At 45.2% G+C, this 27,618-nt stretch overlaps 1 protein-coding gene and 1 non-coding gene across 5 annotated transcripts; one reads left to right on the top strand and one right to left on the bottom strand.

The window, feature by feature from the left end:
* Positions 1-2,878: 2,878 nt before the first annotated feature.
* On the bottom strand, positions 2,879-26,012 carry HDC (histidine decarboxylase). Of its 4 annotated transcripts, none has more exons than XM_047864676.1 (12): positions 25,918-26,012; positions 23,020-23,192; positions 18,801-18,914; positions 17,743-17,865; positions 15,037-15,171; positions 14,629-14,772; positions 14,104-14,170; positions 13,115-13,277; positions 12,934-13,024; positions 8,797-8,895; positions 4,486-4,587; positions 2,879-4,355 (listed from the first exon to the last, which is right to left on the bottom strand). In XM_047864676.1, the coding sequence occupies exons 1-12, from the start codon at positions 25,985-25,987 to the stop codon at positions 3,612-3,614; spliced, it is 2,025 nt and encodes a 674-aa protein (XP_047720632.1). In that variant the 5' UTR covers positions 25,988-26,012; the 3' UTR covers positions 2,879-3,611. The 4 variants fall into 4 exon arrangements, with proteins under 4 accessions (XP_047720632.1, XP_047720634.1, XP_047720635.1 ...); XM_047864677.1 differs by lacking the exon at positions 25,918-26,012 and adding an exon at positions 25,353-25,494 and having other exon boundaries at positions 2,880-4,355; XM_047864678.1 differs by lacking the exon at positions 8,797-8,895.
* Positions 26,013-26,113: 101 nt separating this feature from the next.
* LOC125169127 (U5 spliceosomal RNA) lies at positions 26,114-26,228 on the top strand. The gene has a single exon (XR_007153460.1). It is a non-coding gene; the product is annotated as a U5 spliceosomal RNA (small nuclear RNA).
* The last annotated feature ends 1,390 nt before the right edge of the window (positions 26,229-27,618 follow it).

Genomic DNA, 27,618 nt, shown 5'->3' with positions numbered 1-27,618 from the left:
TGAATGCTAACATATGAGATGGCATTGTCTCTTTCCTGACTTTACTCTAAATGCAAATCCTGAGCCTAAGAGCCTCATTGGCATCTTTTCATAGGTGTCCTACTCATAATGATAATGGCATCCTAGGTTTAAAAAAAAAAAAAGGCAAGAAATTGAAAGGTGAGGGGGATGCAACACCAATGAACTCCAATGAACACCAATGAACAGTCCAGCTCTACTGTGAAGCCAACTCTCCCCTCCTATCTGGGCCACTGTCTACAAATTGCGTTATCCAGCAGGTGAGAATGCCAACTATAGTTTTTGAAGGAGCCTAAGTCAACAGCATCAGAATTCTATATATAGAAGGTGTCAGTAGATATTTTTTAACTCCATCAAGGCTTGTAGACTCGAGTGTCTTCAGGAATCACATGAGTAATGTGGACGAGAGAAACAGGTCACAAATGAATGTGGCAAACGTGAGGGTACTACTTAGCTTCAGTTGGCTGATTATTGTCATGTGGGAATACAGTTTAGGTACTTCCAAGATCTGATTATTTAGAAAACAGAAACCCAGATATTCATGTGAATCTCCCAGTCTTTTAAATTTGTGAAGTTTCAAATTTTATAAGACTTCCACGCACCCAACAAAATGGATGTGTGGACCAGATAAGTCCCAGATCTCCAGTGAGTACCCCCAGTCCCATATACTCCTCAAACCTGAGCTGGTTTCACTCCACACCCAGCCTCCTATCAAACAGCCTGTTTATTTAAGGACCCAGGGCCCTTTGACATGATGCAGGTGGGTTTGGGAACTTCAAGGAGCTCCTTCAGACAGGCTGTTTCTTCTTACACTCAGCTGGCTCCCTTCCTCAACAGAACTCCTTAACCTCTGCATGTGTTAGCTACAGACAGTTTCAGGAATAGGTCCTCAGTAACAGCAATCAAGACATGTTTACTAGAGTTTTTCCTAGGAAACAGGAATGTCATGGTCACTAAGTCCATCTCAAGGAAGTATAATCCAAGTTTACCCCAGCCTCCTTAAAAGAAGTGGAGTTTCCTTCCCTAAAGGACATCCTCCGATGACCAGGAGCTGGCAAGGGGCCCCAATTCTCCCTCAATGTAATCCCCATAAGGCCCCGGGAAAACATATCTAGGGATCCTTAATGATAGATACAGGAGAGGTTGCCGCTCTCACCCCCCACACAGTACTAGAAGTATTTTTTAAACTCTCATTCTTTCAAGTGACTACCAAGAAGATTCATGACCTGAATCCCTGCCCCCACTCTTTATGCCCAATGACCATTTCTGAGTGCTTAATATGTGTAAGGGACTTGAGCATGGCCTCAGGAAAACTCTGGATACCCTTGTGTCTTTGCGAATTTTGCCAATAATTTAGAACATTGTTGTTTATGAGTTAGCACTTAAGAATGTTTGCAAAATTCTAAGTATCTCTGCCTTCGCTATATTGATCTCCCAGCGAGAATTGAACCCAAGTGATGGGAAAGAGCATGACTTCTGTTTTCGGACGTATCACGTTGTGCAGTTGTGTCACTTGTGATCGTGTTACAGTGGATCTGGTGGTAAGCAGAGGTTATCTCAAAGGGCATGTTCTCAGATGAGACACCAGCACTTACACTGTTAGCCAGAACATTAGTGTGCCTGTAACCAGAGCCTACTGGAGCCTGACCACCTTTAAAGCCACATTTTACATTTTCCAGTTAGAAACTCAGAAACTCTCTCTCACATCCTGATGGCTTCCTCAGCCTCCACTTCCTCCAAACCTCTGTGATTCTGGCCAGGAACCACAGGTCCACTCTGACGGATAGAGACACCAGGACAATGGGTTCGCATGTGTGTGCATAAAAGTAAGCCCATGACAGATCATCAATTTTACATACTAATTTTTCTCTTTTAAAAGGGTCACGAATTGTGGCTGTAGACATACCTGCACAAATCATCAAGTACAAATGGATATTTTTTAAAAATATAAGCTGATACCCGTGTAAATCATTCAACAGGTCTGATTTTAAATGTATTGTTTGGAAACATAGTGCATAGATAGGATGCTATAGGCTCCCAAATAATTTGGGGATAAAACTAAGAAATGTCAGCATCTGAAATGGAAGCTAATGAGAATCACTATAAAAATGAATAAGATTAACCAAGTGCAGTGACCTACCTAACAGATGATTTGTTAATGTGTTACTCATTTGCACATCCACTCAATAGGCATTTAGTGGGTGCCTGCTCTGGACCAAGAGATGAGATGAGCACTAGCGTGATAGAGTTTTCCAAGCCTCTATTTAGGAAGTCAGGTCAGACCTTCAAGGAAAGCTGACTAGAATGATCACTGGAAGGAAATGTCAACATGAAACTGCGCTCTTGACAAAGACCATCTCCTTGACCAGACTCCTGCCAGGTTCCTCCAAGCCATCTTGTCGACCTTGGCCACAAGGCCAAGATGGGCCTCTGTCTCCCAGCCTCTGTGGGAGGGTAGGAGTCTAACTTCAATGCATACCAGTTAGCAAACCCAGATGGATTTCACATGAACCAATGCTGTCTTCTTGCCTTTTGTCATTTTTCAGTTTCCTGACTCTACCAACTCCCTACTTGCCTCTTTCTCTACCCCTCATTCTCCCTTTAAAATGCCCAGTCACCTCTGTATAAATCAAAGTTGAGTCCAATTTATCTTGGACTCTTTTCCCTATTGCAATAGCATATTACGGATTAAAATCTGTCCTTACCACTTTAACTAGTATCCAGCTTTGTTTGTTTACCATTTATGCTGTTAAAATAACCAATTTCAGAGCTATCTCATATGGAAAGAAAATGGTTCTTGGCATATAAATTAACCATAGTCAGGTTCCCTGTGAGCACAACTTTTATTTGACTACAGCGTCCAGAAGAAGAGAAAATGTACAAATTCCAAACCTACAGAGGGAACGTTTAAATGTACTGAAGGACCGGGGGCCTGCTAGACTGGGAGCTTCTGGTCAAGTACAAGCCTGGACAGCACAGTATGGTGGAAATGGCATGGGCATTATTAAAGACAAGGAGACCTGGCTTTCCCCACTTACAAGCTTTTGTGACCCAGAGCCTTAGTTTCCTCATTCGTCAACTGGAAGTCACAGTGCCTGACTCAAACTGCCTGCCTTCTTCATACCAAGGGCTCCTCCAAAGTCATTTTTTCACAGTTAAATCCAAATCTTTAGCTTCCTGCAAAGTAGAATCCATAAGTACATGCATTTAGGCTCCAGGATAATCTCTTATTAATTAATCAATGTTTCAATGGTCAATTAAGTCACACAGGATATTTTTTTTAAAGACAAGTACAATTTATTTCTATGTTATATTTCATATCACAAGCTGAACCACAGAAGCTGCCTGTCAGTACACTACCTTGGGTCCTTTCTCTCTGACCAGACTGCTAGAACATTCTGTACCACGCTGGCTTAAACTCCCCATTTGTATCCTGTTGTGGGTCATGAAACTCTGTGAGAATCTGATAAAATTATAGGCTCTCTTAAGAAGAATGCACATACACATAATAAGCACACAAATTCAGCACACAATTTTGAGGAGTTCAGGGACTCCCTGAAACACATTCTTGGGTTCTGGCCAAAAAACCTGATCTAAACCATTGCCTGCAGAGGGCAACAGGGCAACTGGAGCCCACACTGAGAGCTGCATTCGGGAAAGCTGGGGACACTGTAAAACTTGATTAGTTTTTTGAAGGCACTTTTCTTTAGCATCATCATTTCTTCTGGAAACCTAGAGAAGATTCTGGCCCTAGAAGAGCCCTTCACAGAGCCATCTGTGGGCAGTGACTTCTGAGCACTCATAGGCATGCTGTTGCAACTGAAGGAACGCACTGCCTTCTTCTTATTTTGCATGGACAAATAATTGAACAGGAAGGAGGACAGCTTGTGCTTGGTGACATCCGGGGCCTCTTCTGAAAAGCAGTCGTCGTCAAGTGGGTCCAGCAGGGTTTCAAGATGGCAGCTGTCTTCCTTTCTCACAGGACTGGCTTCCACATGTTGAGGCTGCTTGATGATCTTCCTGGCCTGGGCTGGGTCATATCCGGCCCCATTGACAGACTGAAGGGACATCCCATTGGCCAAGGCTCTGGGTCCCATGGTTTGGGAGATGAGGTTCCCAACCTGAGGGCTAGGTTGGGAAGTACAGTGCTGACTCATGATAAGAGTGGCAGCATCTCGAATGAGATTCCAGTCTCTCAGGATGTCATCTCTGGTGGTGAACTGGGATGTCACAGTGAAACGAATAATCAGTTTGTCCTGGATAGTGGCCGGAATGAGGAAGAGACGACCATCTCTAGCTAATTCCTTTAATACACTTTCTGTGAGACAATTAGGACCCTGTTTGAAAAATAAAGAAAGTGAAGTCTATATTACATCCCCAATAAGCATCCCCAGAAGCCCACATTTATATTTCTAAGAGGCTAACCAGCCAATACTATTAATCATAAGCCATAGAAGATGGCATTACCTTTAGACGAAAAACCACCAGGCCAAGGTGCCTCTTGGCAGGAATTTCAAAGAAAGGGTCATTTCTGACCAGAGATTCAAAATATTTTGCCATTTCAGTTCCCTAGAAGTGTAAGTAGAGAACAGAGTTTAATAATCAGACAAGGGACAGTTCCGCATAAACTTTCATTCTGCTAAATGGGTTTACACCAGTGACACCTTTGAACTGCAGAGTTGTGAAAGTCTTCTGCCTGAGTTTCTTCTCCATTTGATTTTGTTTATAGTCCAAGCTAGAAAACCTCCAATGGTTCCCTATTACTTGTCACATCAGATTCATCTCAAGAAATCACTTCTGAGGGCTCTTTTTCAACTCGCCCCCAGAACAAGAAGGCATCAATGCAATCTGGCCTCATATCTTGGTTTCACAGCTTTTTGACTGGTTGAGGTGGCAAGCGAGGGCAAAAACCCAACCTGTTCTCTGCATTCCCAGCCACGAACCTCGTGTACCAGCTGCATCTGCCCAAAGGAAGACATACTTGTTTTTACGGTATGTAGAGGCACCATGGGGCTGTCAACAGCTGTGCCCTCATCCTAAGCCTACATCTTTCCCTCACCTCTCAAACCTTTTCAAATCTTATACCTCAAATGCTATTTCATTTCCCCCACTTTTTTTTTTATATTACACAGGGTACATATTTTTACATATCCTCCCCACATACATCACAGAAAACTGAACCAATTTATCAAGTATAGAATTTCTATTTGAGATGATGGAAGAAGTTCTAGAAATAGTAATGATGGTTGCACACATTGTGTGTGTACTTAATGTTACTGAATTGTACACTTAAAAATGGTTAAAGTGAAATTTTTATGTTATGTATATTTTACCACAATAAAAAAAATGGAAAGCTTTGTACCATATTAACCTTTCATTGAAATTTATGTCATTTTTTTTAAGTTCCCTTTTCTTTTTTTAACCTAGAATTATTAACCAAACAAGGGCAGGTCTTAACTTTTCTTTCATTTAAAAAAAATTTCTTCAAGCATCTGGAAGGATCTCAATAAAATATTTGCTAAGTAATTGCTATCACCTGGTTCTCATTGAATCACCTCGTTTTCGGACTTGATACTTGATTTCAAGAGAACTCAAAAAATTCAGCTAAGCACATCTTTGACCACGTTGAAGCAAGTTGCTGCAAACCTCATCCAGACCCCTTTCTTTCTGGGAGAGACCACTGTGTAGTCTATTTAAAATGGTCTCCAATCACTGCCCAAGAACTTTTCATTTTCAAGTCCTAAAGCTCTGAGAGAAGGCACCCTTCTAAATGTTTTCTAACTATTTTATACTTTTGCAATTCATGTTCTAATTTCGCCAGGATTCTCCCCATATCTCCTTCCCCTCCAGGCCAACTTCCCTCCACCTGTCCTACCAATTTTGATCTTTCCAAGTAAATGTTTCTTAACTCTACATGAGTGCCATTAAGACATCTCAGGTACTGGGGCGCCTGGGTGGCGCAGTCGGTTAAGCGTCCGACTTCAGCCAGGTCACGATCTCGCGGTCTGTGAGTTTGAGCCCCGTGTCAGGCTCTGGGCTGATGGCTCAGAGCCTGGAGCCTGCTTCCGATTCTGTGTCTCCCTCTCTCTCTGCCCCTCCCCCGTTCATGCTCTCTCTCTCTCTCTCTGTCCCAAAAATAAATAAAAGTTGAAAAAAAAATTAAAAAAAAAGACATCTCAGGTACAGACCTAGAGTCAGGCTAGGTAAGGACCATGAAGCTGACACTTTTGAGCAAAGAGACCCAGAAGTCATCTTTGTCCAACCTCTTCATTTTCCTAGGAGGGGCTGAGAGAAAGTGACTTCCCCAAGGTACAAGTGGCAGAATGCAGGTCTCCTGGTCACCAAGCACATGCTCCTCCCACCATGCTCTGCTGCTTCCTACAACATAAGCTGTTTGCAACAAGGTAGAAACAGGGGCCAAGGGAAAAGGGAAACCACACAGCATCCCTGCCACCAGAAACCACCTTTATGGATGAATAAAAAACCTGCTGCTCCCAGTGCCCTGAACCACTCTAGGTCAAGGGTGGGCAAACTATAGTCCCAGGCCAAATACAGCACCCCCAACCTGTTTTTGTAAATAAAGCTTTGCTGAAACATAGCCATGCCCCTTTGTTTATGTATTGTCTATGGTGGCTTTTGGGCTAAAATGGCAGAGTTGAGTAGTTGCAACAGAAACAGTATGGCCTACAAGGCCAAAAATATTTAGTGTCTGTCTTTTACAGAAAAACTTTACTAATCCCAATTCTAGGTGACAATAAATGATTGGTGATGATGATGATGATGATGACGACAATGATATGTTGTCATTAGAAGAAGGGGGAAATGGAGGAGGAAGGGAGAGAAGGAAGAGGAAGTAGGAGAAGGAGGAGGAAGGAAAGAAAAAAATATTCATCGACAGTTAGCTGAGCATTAGGCCCTGTACTATAAATAAGGTCTGTATATGTATATCTCATTTAATCATCACCATAAACCACTGAGAGAGGTATTACCATTTCCCATTTTATATATTAGAAAGCCAAACACAGAAAGTTTAAGTAAATTGTCTAAGATCACCAAATAGTAGGTAGAACTAAAACACCAAACCCAGATTCCATTTTCTAAAGCATTACTGTATTACAGAGGGATACACAACTTGGTTTTCTATAACCTTCAAGAGCTCACATAGTAGAAGATAGCCCAAAATTTTGAAGAGAGAAGACCTTCCACTCTTGAGCAGGGCAGTATGGGGCCAGTCTGGGTGACCACCCCAAGCATTGTTGTAAGAATCTAATAAAACACTATAAGGTATTTTTAAAATTTAAGATGCTATGCAAGTCATAATTGTGAGCACAGTCAACTTGAAGAAATAAAATTTACTCACATCAAACAACTCTGTTTTAGTTCCACCTCTTACTGTTGTGGGACATTGGTAATCTTTGAGCCCAGTTTTGTAAGTGAGCTTGAATAGGTGATCTTAGGAATGACAAGGAAGCAGTGACTGGGACAGATGGAATAGTCAGGAAAGCTCCTGGGAGAAATGGAACCTAAACCATTAATAACATATGGAGAAGAGAGAGCAATCCAGGAGGGCAAAGTGAAGGTGAAGGTGCAGAGGCAGGCTGAGGATACAGCTGAAATGGGTCATTGAGAAGCCTGAGCTAAAATAAAGGCTGATAACCAGGTCCTTGAAAGCCAGGCCTAGGAGTGTGGGGGAGCTGATGGGAATTCAGAGCTTTGACTTGTAAGAGGAGCATCAGGGGAGTTGACCAGCACCTACACATTGAATACCCAGTCCTAAGAGTTTTCCTGATGCCTTGTAACCTCCACCGTCTTCATTCCTCAGCCACTACCTCCAATCATGGGTCTGGAGGATTTAGAGTACAAAGTGCCTAACATCCCTCAATATCCTAGGTGACAGTTACTCATTGATAAATGTCCAGTTGACAAATACCTTGACGTTTATTACAAATGTAAAATTACCAACAGTAAACCAGTCTTTGTTACTGCTTCAACCATCTTATTTGGTTTTGTGTTTACTTAATGAAGACGGAATTCCTAAAGGAAAGGTAGATGGACAGAGTAATAAAGGACAATGTCTTTGGATTTATCTAATGCCGTGGCTTTTACCAATGGCTTTGTCTTACTCATAGGCACTCAGAGAAATGAGAGAAAAACACTGCTGGCCAAAGTTCTCAGTGAAGTCCCACCTCTTTCATGAAGAATATGACAGAGAGACAATGCCTGTCTCACCTCTGGGTCTTGTTTCTAGCACAATGATTTTTTTGTTGCTGTTGTCGAATTGAGTCAAAATAAATTGTACCAAATAGACTTTCAGTAAATACCTACTGACACGATGCAGAGATGTTTGTTCCAGACTTGGTAGGTCTACCTCTCACAGCCAGAAGAGCCATGTCTCAGGTGTAACCATAATAGGGACTCAAATTTTCAGACTGCCGTGATAATCGGAAAATTCTTAAAAGGATATACTCCTACCGCAGACACACTGGCTGCCCTGTGATTTATTTTCTCTTTCTCTCTCTGCAAACCAAGCACTGGGAGCATCACTCCCAGGTGCTTGATGATAGCAGAAGGAATAATGAGACACTTATTCAAGGGGAGACAGCAGATAGCCCTTGGTGTCATGTTCTGCTCAGTGTCCCTCTAACTAAGAAATGGCTACCCTAAATAATCAAGTCCCAGGAGTCCAAGAACAGGCTCAGACACCTGAGCCAACACCACAGGTCCTCTGGGCAGAAACCAGCCTTCCTCCCCATGAGGACACATAGCAAGACTACATACATGTCTGACGTGTGCTTGAAGATTCTTCACCCCAAAGGACCGAATCACGAACCAGAGTTTAATAGAACGAAACCGCCGGCTCAGGGGGATCTGCCAGTGCTAGAACAAAGGAACACAGTGCTCATGGTTAGAGGCAAGGGCACTGCTCCCTCATGCACTCCTCAGCTTTATCATCCCCTGTCTGCCCAGACCTCCAGGGACAGAAAGTGTCACCATGACTCCCAAAGCTGTTGCTAAGGAGAAGCTAAGGCAAATTATCCCAAGGCTGCCCTGTCATGTGACCAAGTCATGGTGAAGGTGGCCACTAGTTACCCTTGTCCAAGAGCAAGACAAGTGGAAACCAAGCCCATGGCCCTGAACAAAGGAGAAGGCATTTTGCTTCAAACGCTGCTTTAAACATTTCATCTCAGGCTGAAATTCAAGATAGGGGCAATACATGTTTTCTCTAAAAGAACCTAAGTTTCTTGAAGTGCAGAGAATAAAGTTCTATTTCTATTCCCCCCTGTAAAATGTAAAGTATAGTGGTCAAGAGTTGGGATGCAAGAGCCCCACAGACCTGGGTTTCTCCTCCAGCTCTGCCAGTTACTATCTGTGACCTTGGGCATTGCTGCCTCACTGGCTCCTGGTGAGACAGAGAATGGACAGCACTTCCGAAGGCAGGAAAAGAACCAATGCAAAGAGCCTCGCAGGAAGTTGTCAGCAAGTGTTGGCTTTTTAGATGATAAAAACGTGAGCTACAAATCACAGCAGGATTTCTGCCTAGGACCAAGATAATCAGTATTTAACCTCTCTGTCTTGTCCTGACTTCATCCTGTGACACACTTGTGCCCACAAGAGGCATCACTCCAGCTTTCAGATTTGAAATGAACATCCACATTTTGGCCTCTGTTTAACCAAAATTGACCCTTTGTTCCTGGTGACCAATTCAACAGAGCTCAAAGTTCAAGGTTCGAGTGGCACCAGAGATCTAAACATTACCAAACCAATTTCAAACTGATTTCGCAGATCTGAAAACAGACCAATGGATTTGGAAAACATTGGAATTTAACCTGATGAGTAAGGTGGTTTCTAATGACCTCTTCCTCCGATGGTCAGAAAGTAAATGTCAGAATACTTCACCATAATTTCTGTTGACTAAAAATAAATATTTGTCCCACTGAGTATTTATCTACTCATCCACAGGATTGCCAAATCCTCAAAACTGTACTCCCCTTCACCGTTCACCCTTATTTCCTGACCCGGCACGCTCCCTTTGGGGACATTCCCCCTTTGTTGATGGACAAGGTTCTCCTACATCAAATACTAAGCCTTTGTTTTTTAAGCAAAACATTCTAGTGGTGAGGACTGGCTTGGGGACTCATTCACCAGAAAAGGGCATCAAAACCTGGACACAGGACAAAATTTCTGTGACAGAGAAAGCAGTCAACTCTATACCCCTTGTTAGATAAACACTCTAGGAGAATAATGAATGGATAATAGGAGCCTTCTCTAAAAATATTGTTTCTCAAATTGTTATGGCCAATTGACTGCTTTATCTCACCAGCAAATTAAAATGAGAGGCAGAGGGGTGCCTGGATGTCTCCATTGGTTGAGCATCCAACTTCGGCTCAGGTCATGATCTCCCAGTTCTTGGGGTCGGGACCCGCGTCGGGCTCCCTGCTGACAGCTCAGAGCCTGGATCCTGCTTTGGATTCTGTGTGTCTCCCTCTCTACCCCTCCCCCATTCACGTTCTGTCTCTCAAAAATAAATAAGTGTTAAAATAATAATAATAATAATAATTTTTAATGAGAGGCAGAGATTATTTTATTTTTTATTTCTTCATACTCTTTCGTATACCCAGTTTTTCCTCTGGCCATTATTCCAAACCCAATCCATGCTGACCCAGCAGGGTGGTTCTAGCTGATATTTTCTGTTAGAGCAGGAAATTTGGACTTACAAAGAATGACATGGATCTTCTTGAACTCGAGACATCCCCAAGCCTCCTCTGTGTCCTTGCAAGGTTTTGCAGGTCTCCCCTGCCAAAGGAAGATAATGCCCCATCCACTAGTGGGAGCTGGATGTCAGAAAATCTAGCCCTAATTTTAGGTGGTGCCAGGGCCTAAGGATGAAGTCCCTAAGTCTTCTCTCCCAGGAAGGTGCTCTGTTTCTGGCTTATCTCAAACATGGCTGACCTTCGATTTAAAGCTACAGCAACCTGAGTGAAAAGTAGTTTGGGTCAGAACAGCAGTGAAGACTCCCAGGATCACAACAAACAGAAGCTTCAATTTTCTAGGACTTTCTCTGAGACTTGAAAATTAAATCCATACAGTTAGAGGTGGGGGAAGGAAAAGGATACAACAATACCTTCTGGATGTAGAAATATAAATAATAAGGCTAAGAAATATAAACAACCAGTGCTAAGAAAAGTTTAATTCAATATTTTTATAAGTTATCTGGAAGAGAGAGAGCACCATTAAATCTCCAAACTGATGGGAATGAACCACAGGAACATCTTGAGATACTGGTGTGAACAAACAGACAAAACAAAACAAAAAAAGTAACACGAGATCCAAAGTGGGCCGAGGTAAGATAATACTCTACAATTATGATCCAGATTCACTTATAGGAGGATGGGCACCATTTCACACTCAAGAAAGAAACAACTTAGAATTACCCTTAAAGATACCTGCCCCTTAGGATGCTGGGGGAAAAAAATTTTTTTTAATTAAAATTTTCTGAAAACCTACCAGACAGGGCAATGGAGATGAAAGAACCATTATTTGTCTATTTTTATCAACTTCTACAGGGTCTGTAAGCTTACTACCTGCAATGGCAATCAACAGTCTCAAAAATCTAAAGGAAGTGTAAACTGGCCTGAGGGAGAATAACCAATAAAAATCAAGAGATGACAGAGCTATTAATTTAGGACTAAATGGGCAACACATCTCAGCTGCCCAAGGAGACAAGACAGAACCATCTCTCTACAAACTAAATCTCACAGACATCAGGCATTGCTCTCTCCGCCTCACTGCATTAATTCATTTAATCCTCACAACAAGCCTAAGAAGCCAATATTATCATCATCTTCATTTTATAGATAAGGAAACCCAGAGAGAGAAGTTAAGTCATTTGACTAAGGCAACACAAGTTAACAAATGGAGGAACAAGGAGGAATAAAGAGGAACACAGGCCATCACCATTTAGCACCTAAATGCTTAGCCATTTTGCTATAGCAAATCTCTACAGCTTAAGAGTTTCTAGGAATATTAGCCCTACCGTTTATTGAGCATTTGGCACATTCCCAGTACTGTGTTAAGTGATCTACATGTACATTCCCATTTCAGCCTCATGATACCGTATCAAATCCATGCCAGTGTGCCCATTTTACAGATGAGGAAGTCACAGCTCAGAGAGGGCCGTTAAGTTTCTCAAAGGCCCACTGCTGGCATGGCATTTCAAACCAAGCTCATCTCTCTCTGCTCTGCTGCCTCCCGTTGGCCACGGATATATAACTGGTTTACATCTCTTGTCTTCCCTACAATTAAAGGAAAGGCTTGTCTTCAAACTGAGGAGTAAATCTGAAAAGATTGTTTCCACAAGAGTCAGTACAGGCTGAAACTGTGGGCAGGTTCAAGAGACCAAGCAAGGTACAGCTAGTTGGGATGGCCAGGACTGCTCAGAGGCGTCCAGAAGCTCAAGAAGTTTGGTCCCTGTGCCCCATCACCTCCCATGGAGCCTCCCACCTTGTCTCTGAGGGGACAAGAGATAAAAGCGATTTAAGCAAGGATCCTCTTTCCCTACCCAAGGAAACTCTCCACCCTTCCCCAATGCTGGGCAGTAAGCAGAAAAGATTATCCAAGATGGAGACAGAAGGGAACTGATCCACTCATGATAGAAAAGACATTTCTGGGAATTAAGTAATGCCACACATACTCAGGAAATGTGCATACTGCCTCAGAGGTTGGTCTCATTTTCTAGGCTTTTTAACAATTTTCTGGGTTTCATTGCATATACTTAAAAACCAAAGGCATACAGCAGTATATTATGGGATGGGCTCACAGTGTGCTAATTTCAGACAGGAGCCAACATAAAAAAGACCCTCTGGGGCCAGGTGCAGCCAGTTTCCATCTCAGAGGCCACCATTCCTGGCCACTCACCATGAAGTCAGTGGCCATGCCCGAGTTGGCATGCCTGAGGTAGATGGGGTTCACGCTGAAGGTCTCCTGCAGCTTGTACTTGTCCTTGACCCTGTGGGTTTCCAAATGGGATTAGTGGCTGAGGCCTCTGCAGAGGAAGCAAGGCTTGCCCATGGGCTAGAAGCTTGGCTGTCACACTCACCAGAACCCAGTACAGTCAAAGTGCACCATCATCCACTTGGAAGGATTAAAGGTGAAGGAATCGGCATACTCGATGCCCTTCAGAAACCCCCGGAACTCGGGGCACAGGAAGGCAGTGCCTGCGTAGGCAGCATCGATGTGGAGCCACAGCCCCTCACTGGCACCTGGGGAAGCAAATGTCACCCGGCTGGGAGGCAGGACTGGGGGTGGGAGTAGGGGTTACCACCAGCCAGCTCAAAGGCATCTCTCTCCCTGTGCAGTGGCTGGTGGGCTTCAAGAGAAGAGAAGGGATGGTCCACTATGGCTGGAGGATGTGGAGATGGGAGCAGGGGGGCACATCAATGGGAGTGGAGCCTCCTAAAGGGAAAGTCCACAGAGCCATACCTGGCCTTTCTTTCTAACTGACCAGAGGGTTGACATCTTCTTGGCATCAACCTAGAAGTTCCTGGCACAGAAACTAACTTCCCACCAGCCCAAATGTTAACGCATCTAACACCAACTTTAGAGAGGGGACGTCTCTCTTTCCTAGTGGATTTCTTGCTTGGGGACTTTAAATAATCTTCTTTGGGTCTCTTCTCTGCCTTAATCTTCTCCTATGGCTTCCCCTAGCCTACCATTTTCCTTTCCTTAGCCTAGGAGAGAAAATATTTCACTGTGCCTCATTTACCCTGGGTTTTGCATATAGCTTACTTTGAGTAGATTTCAGTATACAACTGAGAGGGCAAGAAAACCTGGAGACCTCCCAGTGTTGTCTCCTGACAGGATGCAGGGCAGGGGTCGAGGGGCAGCTCTCTAACCCCTCGCCCACCACTGGGAAAAGCTGTGACCTGACTGCCTAGGAGAAGGCATTTGTGAGCTGTGGTGGCTCTTCTTACTCTCTCTGCAATGACCAAGGAGGATCATTCCACAGAGCTAGTTTTGGGTTCTTGCTCTAGGGAACATTCTGAAGTTCATTACTTGTTTTCCTAGCCAGACAGGGCAGACACTTACAGATGGGGCCCAGCTCTGACAGGCAGTCAAATGCACAGACCCCTGTGGTCCCCAGCGTTGCACACACCTGAAGGAAAATAAAGGAAGTTAACGTGGGAGGGTGGGCTCGTGTGACACATTTGGCCTGAAACAAAGATTCTAACCACAGGTATTCTCTACCCCACCCATCCCACCTCAACAGTATGTATTTCACATTACACTTTACCAAGACCCACAGTGAGAAATATATTTTATAAAGCAATCTAGTACATATATATGTGTGTATTTGAAATAAAAGTCTCACCAAACAATACATCCTCTGGCTACAGATAGTCTCTATTCTACTTATTTTTTCTTATGTGGGTTATGATCCACAGAATTTATTTCCTAACACACCAACAAACAATAACTCATAATTTGTAAAAACATTGTATTTGACAACATCTCTGCTTTTCTTTGCAGCAGGTTACTTGCCTGAATTCTGCCCATACTCCTTCCTCACCTCCAGGTTCTAAAATTCTAAGCTTAGAACACATTCTGACTTACAAAGACAGGCACCAAGCCCCTCTCCTTGTCCTCTTTGATGGCTTTCTGAAGAGCTTCCCCTCGGAGTGAGAAGTTGTCATCCACAGGCAGAAATTTCATCTTCACAAGAGAAATCAAACCAGCTTTTTCTACTGATGAGTGAGCCTAGGACCATGGACACCTGTTAGCAGTGTCATCCTGGGATGAGCAGCCCCCTGTCCCGCCGCCAAAAAACATACTGCTGAAGCCAGACTAAAGAAATCAAAACTAACATTTGTGTGTCTTCCCCTTCGGTTCCTGGAGACTACCTCCAAGGCCTGCACTGCCCTGAGCTCCAGCATACTCATGTCTAGAAAAAAATTACTCAAGAGCTAAGACTCCAGAAGCCAAGCCCTAACCCCAAGGTTTGGCCTGTATTGGGCAACTCACCTGGTCAGAGGCATAGGCAATGAGCCGGGCGTTTAGGGAGGACTCGTCTGCCCCAGGTTCAGAAGCTTTCATTTCTAGGATTTTGTTCTTCCTTGCTGCCAGCAAGGCAATCAAGGTGGACTCACTGACTGTGCTCTGTAGTGGAAAAAGGATTACCAGTGGCAGCCTCTCCTTGAGTTCTCTGGGCATATTCCCCAGGCTTCTAGGTGTGGTGTGGTGGTGGTGGTGGTGGTGGTGGTGTGTGAGTGTGTGTGTGTGTGTGTGTGTGTGTGTGTGTGTGTGTGTGATAGCCATTCCTAAGAAGGGGCTCCTGCCAAAGGGGCTGTCCTTCCTCCTGACTCTCAGGCCTATTCCACATTCTCCCTTCACAACACCTTGTGCACTCCTGGGACACCTCCCTCTCCTCTCATTTTCTAGGGAGGTAATGAAAGCACATTTTCACCTAATACCAACCTCTTTATTCAGAGGCCACAGAGACCAACAGGAGAATGTTCAGCCTCAGCTAGGTACAAATTTGCTTACAGATATGTTTGCTCCCCACTTAAAACTTGCTGAACATAAAGAACTTTCAGTTTCTTAGGAATGGCAACAGTTTGTTTCTAAAGGCATAATCCAGAGAGAGAGGTCCTGGCCTATGTGAGAGGCTAGTCACTTCGGCCTTGATTCTGTTGCCAATGGCTCTCGTGACCTTGGGTTAACATTGCCTCTCTGGAAGATTCTTTTCCATTTATAAAATGGAAAGCATCCCTCTGGCTGCCTCCCAGAGTGGGAGGATTGATCACCCAAATGAGGGTTGAATAGGATTTCATTCTGGCCACACGATTATGGAAATCCTGTGTGCCCCCTCAGCAACCTTACAGAAATCTTGGTTTCTCATCATTCATTCACTCAGTCTTTGGTGCCTTTGCTTCTTGAAATCTTGAGGTGACCAACATCTGATAGCTCCTTGTTAAAAAGCCTGGCAGACAGTGTCATGGGGAGTGGTAGAGATCAGATCCCATTAGATATTCAGTAACTGGAAATTACTCTGCAACAAGGAAGTCAGCAGAATAGTAATACTAATAATAATGCCACCTTCCGTCTACATTCCTATTTGTAGTTTACAAAACTTTCTGTGGTCCCTTCTGCTCCTTATAAAACCTCTCTGAGGTTATTGTGACTCCTGTCTACAGATGAGGATAGCAATGCTCAGAGATGTTACAGGACGGAATCAAGTTCACACGGCTGATGAATACAGGAGAAAGCAGAGTTTGTATTTAGACAGGCGGGGGGTCGAATCCTCACTCTTCTACTTATCAGCTGAGCAAGTGGGACAAGTTTTTAATCTCTCTGAGTTTCAGAGCTCTTATCTCAAAAATTAGCGATGATAGTATTTACCTATGGAGTTCTTGAGATAATTAAATGAAAAGCAAGATCGTGTACAGCAGACATTTAGCATGTCTCCCAGATAGAATACCTGAAGCTGTAACTATTTTTGCAAACAATACAGAAGGTCCACAACATGCAGTAATTTGTCTTCCTTGTGAGGATTTTAATCTTGCTGCAAGACTGGAGAGAGACAGGGAGTCACTTAGCTAGCAAATGAGCCCAGCAACCTTTCTGGTTCTCAGCTCAGGGCACCATGGCTGGTTTTATTTTAAGGAAGAGCTCATTGAATGTCCATATCCACTCTGTGAGGAAAACATTATTGTTATTATTATTAATTATTATCATCTCTGTCTTATAGAATATAAAAGCAGGAAAATTACATACTACAGTGGAATTTGAGAATCTGAGAATTCTCGGAGCATCTGGGTGGCTCAGTCGTTTAAGTGTCTGACTCTTGATTTTAGCTCAGGTCATGACCTCATGGTTAGTGAGTTCAAGCCCTGCATCGGGCTCTGCGTTGATATTGTGGTACCTGCCTGGGATTCTCTCTCTCCCTCTCTCTCTGACCCTCCCCCGCTCATGTTCTCTGTCAATCTCTCTCTCTCTCTCTCTCAAAATAAATAAACATTAAAAAATAGCTTTAAAGAAAAAAGAATCTGAGGGTTCTCAAAGGTCTCAGAACCAAGCCCTCCTGAATATCCAAGGTTTATAGACGCGAAAGAACCTAGCAATGTGCATGGTCTGTGGGAGGCACTCAGCAAGCTCCATTATGCTGATTGCTCTTGACAAAAAAAGAAATATTTGAGGAACTATCATCTGACAGATATCCAAATGATAGGGTTATATGATAAGATAAATCGATTTATGTCATTAATTTTTCTTACTACCAAGGGTCTCCTGGACCCAGGAGGGAGGGAAAGAAGTTTCTACTTGCCTTTTTTTTTTTTTTTTTTTTTTTTGTCCATTGGCCATAAGGTGTTAAATAAGACAAGGAAGGGGAGTTGTCAGTTCATAAACTAGGAAACCTGAATCAAGCAATACTGGAAATGTGATAATGTGTTGATTTCTCAATCTTTTTCAAAGGAAAAAGAAAGGAAGTGTGGAGGCGGCAGCAGTGTTAGTGGTGGAGGTGGCAGCCATGACAGTGGTGGCATCAGTGATACTGGCGGCAATCAGGACAGTGATGATGGTAAAGGCAAGAGCGGTGGCAGCGATAGTAGGGCAGTAGATGACATAGGGGAACCTCCACGGAGAACAGGAGAATTGCCTGGGCAAGGGTTCAGCTGATCTTTCACTAGTCAGCCCTCAAGCTGGGAGGAGCTTTGCCAATGGAGGCACCTGCAAGACGCCGCCTCCCTGGCTGCCAGGTTGGTGATGCAGGAAGTGCTCTGGGAGTCCCAGCATTTTTGCCAGCCAGTCCATGACATTCATCTCCAGCTCCGTGCATGCAGGGCTGGAAGCCTGAAAGAGGGAAAGCAACTTCATCCAGACAGCTCCAGGACACCAAATGCAACTCCACACCGGCCCCAGAAACACATCTGTCTCTGCCCTGGCCCTCCCTGGATCCCTGCACTACCAGTGAGAACCTGACCTATCTTCCCCCTGGAGAAGGGGTCAATGTCAGTCCCTGGGCCCCATTCCCACCCCATCCTTTACCAAACCAAAAAGGGAAGAGAATGTAGGGCTTTGCATTGATGCCACCCTCAGTGAAGTGGAGTCTTTCCTAACTCCAAAGCTCTATAGAGAAACAGCCCTAAAAATGATTGCTTCCATTTGGCCTCCCTAGTCTCCCAAATATCCAGCCAAGTGGCTTTCTGAAGGCCAGGGACAAGTTTTAGGACTAAGAAAGAAAGCACTCGTTCCTGGAAAAGACATCAACACTCCCCCCTCACTCCTCTCAGCCTTCCCTCCCTACAACACACCCTTCAGGCTTAAAATATAAAGCTGTTCTAGGAGGCTTCTGGCATAGTTTAAAGCTGTTTGGTGCTTAGGGGGTTATTAAGGGAAGTCTGAGGCTATATCCCTCACCCCTCAAAGACAAGAACACAGGGAAAGTTGTACCCACAGGCACCAAAGTGCTTAGTTAGGATCACAAACCGTGGGAATAACCGGATCTCGGTCCAAATCTCATCTCTGACTCTATGAGCTGTGTGAGCTTGGGGAGATGAGTTACTTAAGCCGCAATTTCTTCATCTACAAAATGGGTCACTATTCATGATTCCACAGGGTTAAAGGATAAGATGAGGTAATTTATATAGAGCTTAAGCCCAAAGAATGTAGCCATTGTTAACATTTAACTCGGAACCCACTTCAGAGATCAGGACAAAACATGTCTGCCCCAGGATGTCACTTTCTGCCAGTTGCCACTGGTTAGAGCTACTGCCATCGTTACTCACCCAGGTGAATCCCAAGCAGTTGATGGCATCGGCCAGCATATCTCCCAGCAGTGATGGCCACGAGGTGAGAGCCGGGTAGTAGGCGTGCATGTGGGGGCTCTGCCAGTGTACCACCTGGAGGCAGAGCACGTACATGTGTGGCACCAGGAGGCTCATCTGGGAGGCTTTCCTCTACCAGACACCCTCTCTGGCAGGGGGAAGCACCCACTCTAGAGATGGGCTGACACTTTTAAGACAGTCCAGTAAATGACACAACTCCGTAAAAATAAAACAGACTCATGGTGTTCTTGCCACCCATATTCCTCATAGTCTAAGCTGCTTCCTCAGTGGAGCATTTGTGCAAAGACCAGAAGGGAATATGCAAAATGAAAACAGGTATAGTAATTAGGGTTGTGGATTCTGGATAGTGTGCACATTAGTCTCCAGTGCTTGCCCCCCATGCCACCCTGCCCGGTAATAAAAAGGAAGAGGAGACTATGAGCTCCAGAAGAATAGGCTACCTGCCTCATCCAGTTTCTTGTGAAAAAAAAAAAAACAAAAAAAACACCCTTTGTTCTATGGATGCTGAGCTCCCTGGGCACACAGCTCCTGCAGAGGATCAGGATGCAGAGATTCAAAGCTGTCCTTAGCTTCCCAGTGGGGATGATGAAAGGAGAGAAAAGGGCAGGGGAAGTGCCAGCCCAAGGGCATGGGACCCCCACCTCCAGTTAACCCCTGAGCCCACAATCAGGTCGAAGAACCAGATGTAAGCAGGAGCCAGGTGGAAAGACAGGGCCCCACATTAGACTCATTGATTATCTAATCTGACTTCATCTCCCTGTTTTATGAACATGCCCTTTTCATTTCATGTTTTTGAGCAATACTGTGTCCCCTGACAGGAAGACACTTCCCATACTGACAGAACCTTCCAAAACCTGTTAATTCTTAGAAAGGTACTGAATACCCATTTCCTCCACAAACCCTTCCCCAGTTTCCCAGCCCCCTTTGATCCTTTCCCTGAACCCATGGAACATTCTCATTCTAGATAGATGTTCCACCCTACTGAGAACTCATTAGTCAACATCTTAGTGTATCATCGAGCTATTTGGTATGCACAAATTCTTTTTATCCCTCACTAGCAAGGGTAGTGTCCTAGACAGTGCAGGTGGTAGGAGGAGCATACGATTAAAGTCCAAGGACACAGGTTTCAGTCTTTCCGTTGTCCCTAACCAGCTGTGTGAGTTTGTAGGTTTATTGTGAAGCTAAGGAGCTTAAGCTCCATGGTCCCATGTTTGCATGGGTCTTTTCCAAGAACCACACTTAATTTTATTTTCTTACAGGGGATCTCAAAATTTATATGTGATTCAGACCCCATAAAAACAAGATAGTCCTCTATACCTTTCTTGACCTCAGTTTCCCATCATAAAATAAATCTTGTTTCCTGGGGCTATCATGTGGATTGGTCTAGGAAGAAATTTGCCAAATGAAAAGCACTAATGTTCATGGTAAGTTAGTCACACGGTAATAGACATATCATTTATCCTGACTTGACTCAGATAATCAGACCTCTTCCTCCGATTTTTGCCAGACAAAATGTGTTCTACCTAACAATATCTCCCCCTTTCCATGCTTTATCTTGTTTAATCCTCACAAGACCCCTATGAGGTAAATTCTACCATTACCCCTGTTTTACAGATGAGAATGAGGGCTGACTAGTGCGAAGCAGCATCCATGTGATCACACCCACCTCACAGACACAGATAACTGTGCCAAGACAGAAATCCAAGGCTGTCTAACCCCACAGCCCAAGCTCCTAAGCAGGATGGTGTCCTGCCTGCTCCCACTGTGCTGCTTTCTCTCCCATATGAAGAGAAGAGGTTTTTCTTTCTTTTTTTTTTTTTAATGTTTATTTACTTATTTTGAGAGAGAGCACACAAGCATGTGCTCAAGCTGTGAAGGAGCAGAGAGAGAGGGAGAGACAGAGAGAATCCCTAACAGGCTCCGTGATGTTGGCACAGAGCCCAACACAGGGCTCAAACCCACAAACCGTGAGATCCTGACCTGAGCGAAAATCAGGAGTTGGACGCTTAACCAACTGAGCCACCCAGGCGCCCCTAGTAGAGGAAGTTTTTCTAAAGCAGAAGGACAGTTATTGTTTGTGTCACGGCATGGAGAGAAAAATCAATCCAGTCTTCAATGAGGGGCTGGTCAGAATGAGAAAGCAAAGGGCCAACTGCTTTCACACCATCTCTCAGAGGCTGGTACGGCCTGTGAGATTAGATGGAAGACGGGGCCCTCATTATCAGTGTCCTTAGTGACGGTATTTTGGAAACCCCAGAGAAGGGCTTCCATCCCCTGGCCCTATCAAGAGCCAATTATCTGTCCTTGCAAGATAAATATGATAAGATAGGCTAGAGGAACACTTATCAAAAACAGGCAGACCTCTGGGTCCAGAAGTGAGTCTCTTTGACCACACACCCCCAGCAACTGCTGGAATTGCAATCAAACAAATCAGCTCACTTCCGCCTCTTCTGACAGTTGCTCTCAGTCTCACTACGAAACTACAGTTGGCCCCTCAGGAGATTACACTTTACAGAATGAAATCCATGAGATAATCTTATCGGGGAGCTAGCTTCCTTGGTAAAGCTTTACGATAGGGAAATTTTCAAAAGATGCTTATGAAATAGGCTGAGTGGTCAGACAGAGCTGTGTATTTGGCTTTGTACAAACTTGCCAACCAATACGTTTGTAGACACTTATTCTGAGTTTAAATAATTTAGCATCCCTGCCTCCAGGCACATTTCTGTCACATCTAAATCTCTTAGAGGATGATGGTTGTAAATCTCAAGTCAGCCTCAGAAAGTCTCTAGACACATGTGGTTCAGGGGCCCCTGGGTGGGTCAGTCTGTTAAACGTACAACTTCGGGTCAGGTCATGATCTCCCGGTTTGTTGAGTTTGAGCCCCGCACCAGGTTCTATGCTGACAGTGCAGAGCTAGCCCACTTCAGATCCTCTGTCTCCCAATCTCTTTGCCCCTGCTCCTGCACTCTCTTTCTCCCTCTCAAAAATAAACAAACATGAAAGGAGGGAAGGAAGGAAGAAAGGAAGGAAAGAAGGAAGGAAAGAAGGAAGGAAGGAAGAGACTAGACACGTGTGGTTCAGGACATCAGTGTCCCCAGCAGGCAGAGTGAGGACAGCCTGCTTGTTGGGGTGCTGCTGAAAGGCAGTGCCTGGGTGCGCAGGCTCAGGCTGGAGTACTCTGTCACACACTAGTAGGGATACTAGTACAGGAGAAAGAGCAGAGCTTTTGGACTACGACTGACCTCGGCTAAAATCTTGGATCTGCCAGCCATGAATTCTGCAACTTTGAGAAAACAATGAATATCCCTGAGCCTCAGTTTCCTCATTTCTAAAACAGGGATTGTAGGATCACTGTGGGATAAAACAGCCTAGCCTGTAATGGGGCTCATCCAGTGCCTGGCGTGTGGCACGGAGCTCAGTATAGGCAGCCCTTCTGTGGGAAGGGGACTGGTACACCTTAACACAAGCATCTTGGCACGGCTCCTCGCCCCTGGTGGCCAGGGATGGCTCACAACCCACAGAGGTGGGCTCCAGCTCAAGCACCAGCCAGCCTCTGTCTGTTTCCTGGCCCTGCCAGTGCTGTCACCAGCCTGTGCTCTTTGTCACTGGAAAGCTCCTTCCTACTCTTGAAAAGCACCTCAATCACGAGATCCCCCTTGGTAGGGAACGACACGGTTCCAGCCTCACTCAGCATCCTGGGCCTCCCTCCCTGACAGGGTGCCCTCTGAAGGTGTATTCTGGGCCTCCTTCCCTCCCTTCAGTGAGTCACAGCATTCTGTAGGAGAGTCCCTGACTCTCCCAGCTGGGGCTTCAGGGACCGTCTCCAGCCTCCTCTCTCTGTCATGCTATCCACATCGGCCTTTCCCCTCAGACCCAATTTTCATTCTCATCTCATCCGATTAGATTTCCACACATCTGTCAGGCCAGGCCCTGGGGTCTCAGCCTCCTACCCAGCATACAGGTCAGCCCTCGCATCAGAAACCTAATTTCGGTCACAGTCCTGGCCCTCTACAGCCCACAGGCCAGGCTTGTGTGTTGGTGTACAAGGGGCAGGCATCCCAGGCTTACCCAAGGCAGGCCTCTCTTCAGGCCTACTGCCCCCCCCCCCACCTCCTCTGCTCTAAAACCCAGAATCATCTTTGTGGCAACTGTATCTCACCCCAGGCATGATGATTCGCTCAATATCCCCAAAGATGCTGTCCCAGCTGTCAGGTTCCTCGGGAGCACTGTCAGGCAGCTGGGCTCGCAAGTAACCAGGACGCACGTCTGGAGTCACCCGCCGCTCCCGCACGGTGCTCAGGTACTGGCAGATGTAATCCACCATCTCTTTTCCTACAAGGGGGGAGTAGAAACCAGCCTCATGTCCCCTGACTGGGCCCGGCCAATTCATGCCTGACCCCCTTGGCTCACGGCCAACAGACTTGGTGAAGACGGAAATGGATTCATGGGCTGATGGGGAGAGGGTCTGATCCCCAGCATCAGCCTTGTCTTCAGAATTTAAGAAAATAAGTGAGGGTGGCACGCCTGGCTGGCTCAGTCAGCACAGCGTGTGACTTCTGATCTCGGGGTTGTAGGTTCAAGCCCCACATCAGGTGTGGAGATTACTTAAAATAAATAATTTTTAAAAAGAGTGAAAAAATAAGTAAGAGGATGAATAAATGGTGGGGGGAGTGTGCGAGTGAACAAATGAAGAAGACGGAAAATCTTGAAGTGTAAAACTCTAGCACCGAAGTAAAATATTTCTTTTTCCTCCCTCTTCCATTATCTATACCAATCTTGATTGTCTCTCCTACCTTTCTTTTCTTCTCAAAAACAGAACATCTAATTAATTCACTACTGGCAGGTTTAGTAGAAACTCTGTGACTCTTGCTATCCAAAAATTGTTACACACACACACACCCTAAATTCCTATGCCATGTTCTGATACAAGCTGAAAAATCTGCTTGCTCACTATTCCCATTGGACCAGTAATTCCTCACTTTTGGACTCATGGGCTTCTTTGAGAATCTGATGAAAACGGTGAGCTTGCACACACAAAAAATATGGTATATAATTTCTGTGGTTCAGGGAATCCTGAAAGCACAACCACACCCAGACTGAGAACGGGGCACTAGCCTGAAGTCTTGGGGAAATGCAAAACCATGTCTTAATCACTCGACTTCTCTCCCTCTGTTTGCACCAATACTTCAATGCCTGGGGCATTTCTTAGATACTCAAAAAAAAAAAAAATTGTCAAACATATGAACAAATAAAAAAGGAAGAAAAAGAGTCAACTCAAATACTCTGGAGCCACTGTAAATTATTTCCTTTTTCTCCCAGACAGTGCCTCTGTCTCTTGCTCTAAGTCTCTCTCTCTCTCTGCTTCTCTCCCTTTCTGTGTCTGTCTCCCTCCCTCTGTCTGTCTCTCTCAATATCTAAAATTCCTCCTTAGTACTCCTTAAGTTTTTCTCTCCCTGAAAAAAATAAAACAGAGAAAAGGAGAGGGACCCCTATTTCTTGTCTCTGCACCAGCTCTGCAAAAATTCTCATGTGCAGGACCAGCTCCAGAAAAAACTGTGAAGGAGACACAGAGGGATTTCGACACCCTCCTCTCTTCCCTTTGTGCTCTCCTCCAAACCTCCCACAGCTGATGCCTCTTGTGACTGTAGTGGCACCCCAGCAGAGCTCTGAGAGCACTAGACCTTGCCCGCCACTTGTGCAGGGGCGGGCGGAGACGTATTTGTGTTCTCCGCACAGGATACATGTCTACGGGAACCTGCTGACGACTTTTGGGAAGCGATGGAGTAAGCCAGCGCGGGCAGACAGGTAGAGGCTGAGGTGAGTTACGTCTGGGTGGAGGAGAGAGAGGAAAAGTTGCATTTCACATGAGACAACAGCTTACAGCAAACACATTTTAGACGATATAACCCACCAGCGGGGATGAGGACAGAAAAAGCTACGGAGAGAAAAATGGTTAGCAGCTGTCCACTGCTCCCCTTAGCCAGCCACGCCTGAAAACGGGTTAACCATGGCTTCCTTCTCACCACACAAGGGCTCCAGACAGAGTAGCTGCTCACTAAACATTTAGGAAATGAGGGACTACATGAAAGAACAGTGCTGACACATCCACGCCGAGAGAAACGAATATAAAGAAAGGCTTTTGCAGCGACGACAGAATATTGGGGGAAATTTTTGTTGCCACTGCAGAATATGAATTCTTTTCCGCTTTCGCGGATCAGGAATCCGAACCCTGTGTCTGTGGGACCCTGGACCAGAAAAGCGCGACACACGGGAGAGTGGACGGAGAGGAGAGTGGGCGTGTGAGGGGCAGGGGGAAAGCCAGGTTGAGAAAAGTTTTAATTTCCCATCCTGCATTCTTTCCTCAGGAAAAAGCTGCGCGGAAGCCAGCTCGCAGAGGGCAAGTCTGATGCTCCAGTCAAATGACACCCCCAAAACCTAAGGGCGGATCACCAGCACCAGCTGCTGCACGGCATCAGGGTGCCCGTCGCTCACCTCTCTGCCTGTACTGCTCGGGCTCCATCGTGTCCCTCGGGCTGCGGGCCGGCCGCGACTCCTTCTCACAGACAGACACGGAGGAGGTGGAGGATGGGCTCCTGGGCAGCCAGTGTGGGCCCTTTATTTAAAGTGTTCTTTCTTCCACCTTGGCTCCACCCTTCAGAGGCCCTTCCTCTAGGCCTCATTAACTCCACCCCTCCTCCCCCCACCCAGGGCTGGTCAAGAGATCCAGGATAAAAGGCGCTTCTAGATTAAACAGGCCACTTAGCAACCCAGGCCCTCGCGTCAGTTCTTTCCGCCCCTCCATTCCCACCACAGAGCCCCCGCCTGGGACACAGCACAGCCCGGTAGCCCAGAACAAAGCCGAGGGGAGGCAGAATAAACCGCACAAGTTATCCGTTATTCCTCCCGCTACTGCTTCTCTGTCAGCAGCGGGCAGGGAGGAACGGGCACCCCTCAGACAGGCCGCCCGGCCGGCCGGCCGCAGGGCGCTTGGGGACACGCAGATATATATTATCATCTCACGCGATGGGCTTTTTAAATTGCCACATAACACATTTACCGTTGCAGAGAGACGAGAAAACACAGAGAGGCAAAAAGAAAAGAAATGGAAGCCTCACCCAGACTTTCATGGCTTTTAGCACTTGACAGGGTGCGTGCGTCTGCACGTGTGTGTGTGAAAGGGCAGGCCGCCTCTGCCGCCAGGAGAACAGCGCCTCTCTCTGAGCTTACTTCTGAGGGAAAAGCGATCAGATGCACGCTCTGGTTTCTCTTCAGATAGCATAAATCTTTTGCCATTTACTAAAGATTTCTGTGGAGAGGTAAAGATTGAAAGGTGATCAAATGCTGCGAAATTGCCACATAGGGGCGCCTGTCAGTTAAGCGTCGGACCTCGGCTGGGGTCATGATCTCACGGTTCTGTGAGTTGGTGAGTTCTAGCCCGGCGTTGGGCTCTGTGCTGACAGCTCAGTCTGGAGCCTGCCTGCTTCGGATTCTGTGTCTCCCTCTGTCTCTGCCCCTCCCCCGCTCATGTTCTCTCTCTCTCTCTCTCTCTCTCTCTCTCTCTCTCTCTCTCAAAATGAATAAACATTAAAAAAAATTGCCAAATAGAATAGACTTGTTTTGTTTTGTTTTGTTTCCTGTCTTCATCTTTCTTGTCCTCTCGATGGTATTAGACAGATACTACTTCCTTGTCCTTGAGGCGCACAGTCTCTCTGGGCTTCCAGGAAATGGCTTGTCCTGCTCTCCCATCTACCTCTGTGCTGTCTGTCCCCTCCAATCAGGCTGTGGACGTTGGCACGCATACAGGTTTAAAGCTCGCATCAAATTTATACCATGAGGCCCTCCCAGTTTCTGAGCTCCAAAATCTTTTATCCAACTGCCTCCTTGACAAATCCCTTTGCATGGTGTCAGCCGACTGTGTGTCTGATGAGAACCCTCTCCCTGGTTTGCAGATGGCTGCACTCTTGCTGTATCTTCACATGATAGAGAAAGAGAGCACTAGTATCTTCCTCTTCTTATAAGACACTAATTCCATTAGGAAGGCTCCACCTTCAGAAAGTTATCTAAACCTAATTTTCTCCTAATACTATCACTTTGGGTGTTGGACTTCAACATGATGAATTTGGCTGGGGGACAGAAACATGCAGTTCATAACAGAGTGCATCTTAAATCTGGTGAAATCTGAATCAGACCTAATTAATAGTATTGTACTGATGTCAATTCCCTAGTTTTCACGTTTTACTAAAGTTTTGTAAGATGTTTTCCGTTGGGAGAAACTGGTAACAGAATGATTCATGGACTCTGTACTATTTGTGCAACTTCTTCTGAATTTATAATTATTTTGAAATAAGAAGTTTTTTTGTTGTTGTTGTTAATTGCTACTGAAAAATTTACACCTGCTAAGATGGCTATAATCAGAAAGACAGATGGGACTCCTGGCTTGCTCAGTCAGTAGAGTGTGTGACTCTTGATCTCAGGGTGGTGAGTTCAAGCCCCATTTTGGATGTAGAGGATACTTGAAAAAGAAGGAAAAAAAGACAGATAATAACAGATGTTGGTGAGGGTGTGGAGCAATTGGAACCCTCATATATTGCTGGTGGGAATGTAAAAATAACGTAGCCATTTTGGAAAACAAGTGGTTCTTCAAAAACCTACACATAAAATTCCTTTATGAATCACCAATTCCACTAGGGGGTATACAGTTAAGAAAAATGAAAATTTATGTCCACACAAAAATTTATACATGAATGTTCATAGCAGC

This window comes from Prionailurus viverrinus, chromosome B3 (genome assembly GCF_022837055.1).
Source record: "Prionailurus viverrinus isolate Anna chromosome B3, UM_Priviv_1.0, whole genome shotgun sequence".
Taxonomy (NCBI): domain Eukaryota; kingdom Metazoa; phylum Chordata; class Mammalia; order Carnivora; family Felidae; genus Prionailurus; species Prionailurus viverrinus.
The sequence above is the reverse complement of the archived record's forward strand: the minus strand, read 5'-3'. Positions and strand labels throughout refer to the sequence as shown.

Excerpts from the sequence above, each read along its gene's own strand:
- HDC (XM_047864676.1), bottom strand. The coding sequence starts at position 25,987 with ATGAAAGTCTGGGTGAGGCTTCCATTTCTTTTCTTTTTGCCTCTCTGT. Across the intron at positions 14,171-14,628 it reads GGGGCTTGGTGCCTGTCTTT|GTGTGTGCAACGCTGGGGAC; the intron begins GTAAGTCAGAAT and ends ATTTTCCTTCAG. Across the intron at positions 8,896-12,933 it reads GCATGGCCACTGACTTCATG|CACTGGCAGATCCCCCTGAG; the intron begins GTGAGTGGCCAG and ends CCTTTGTTCTAG.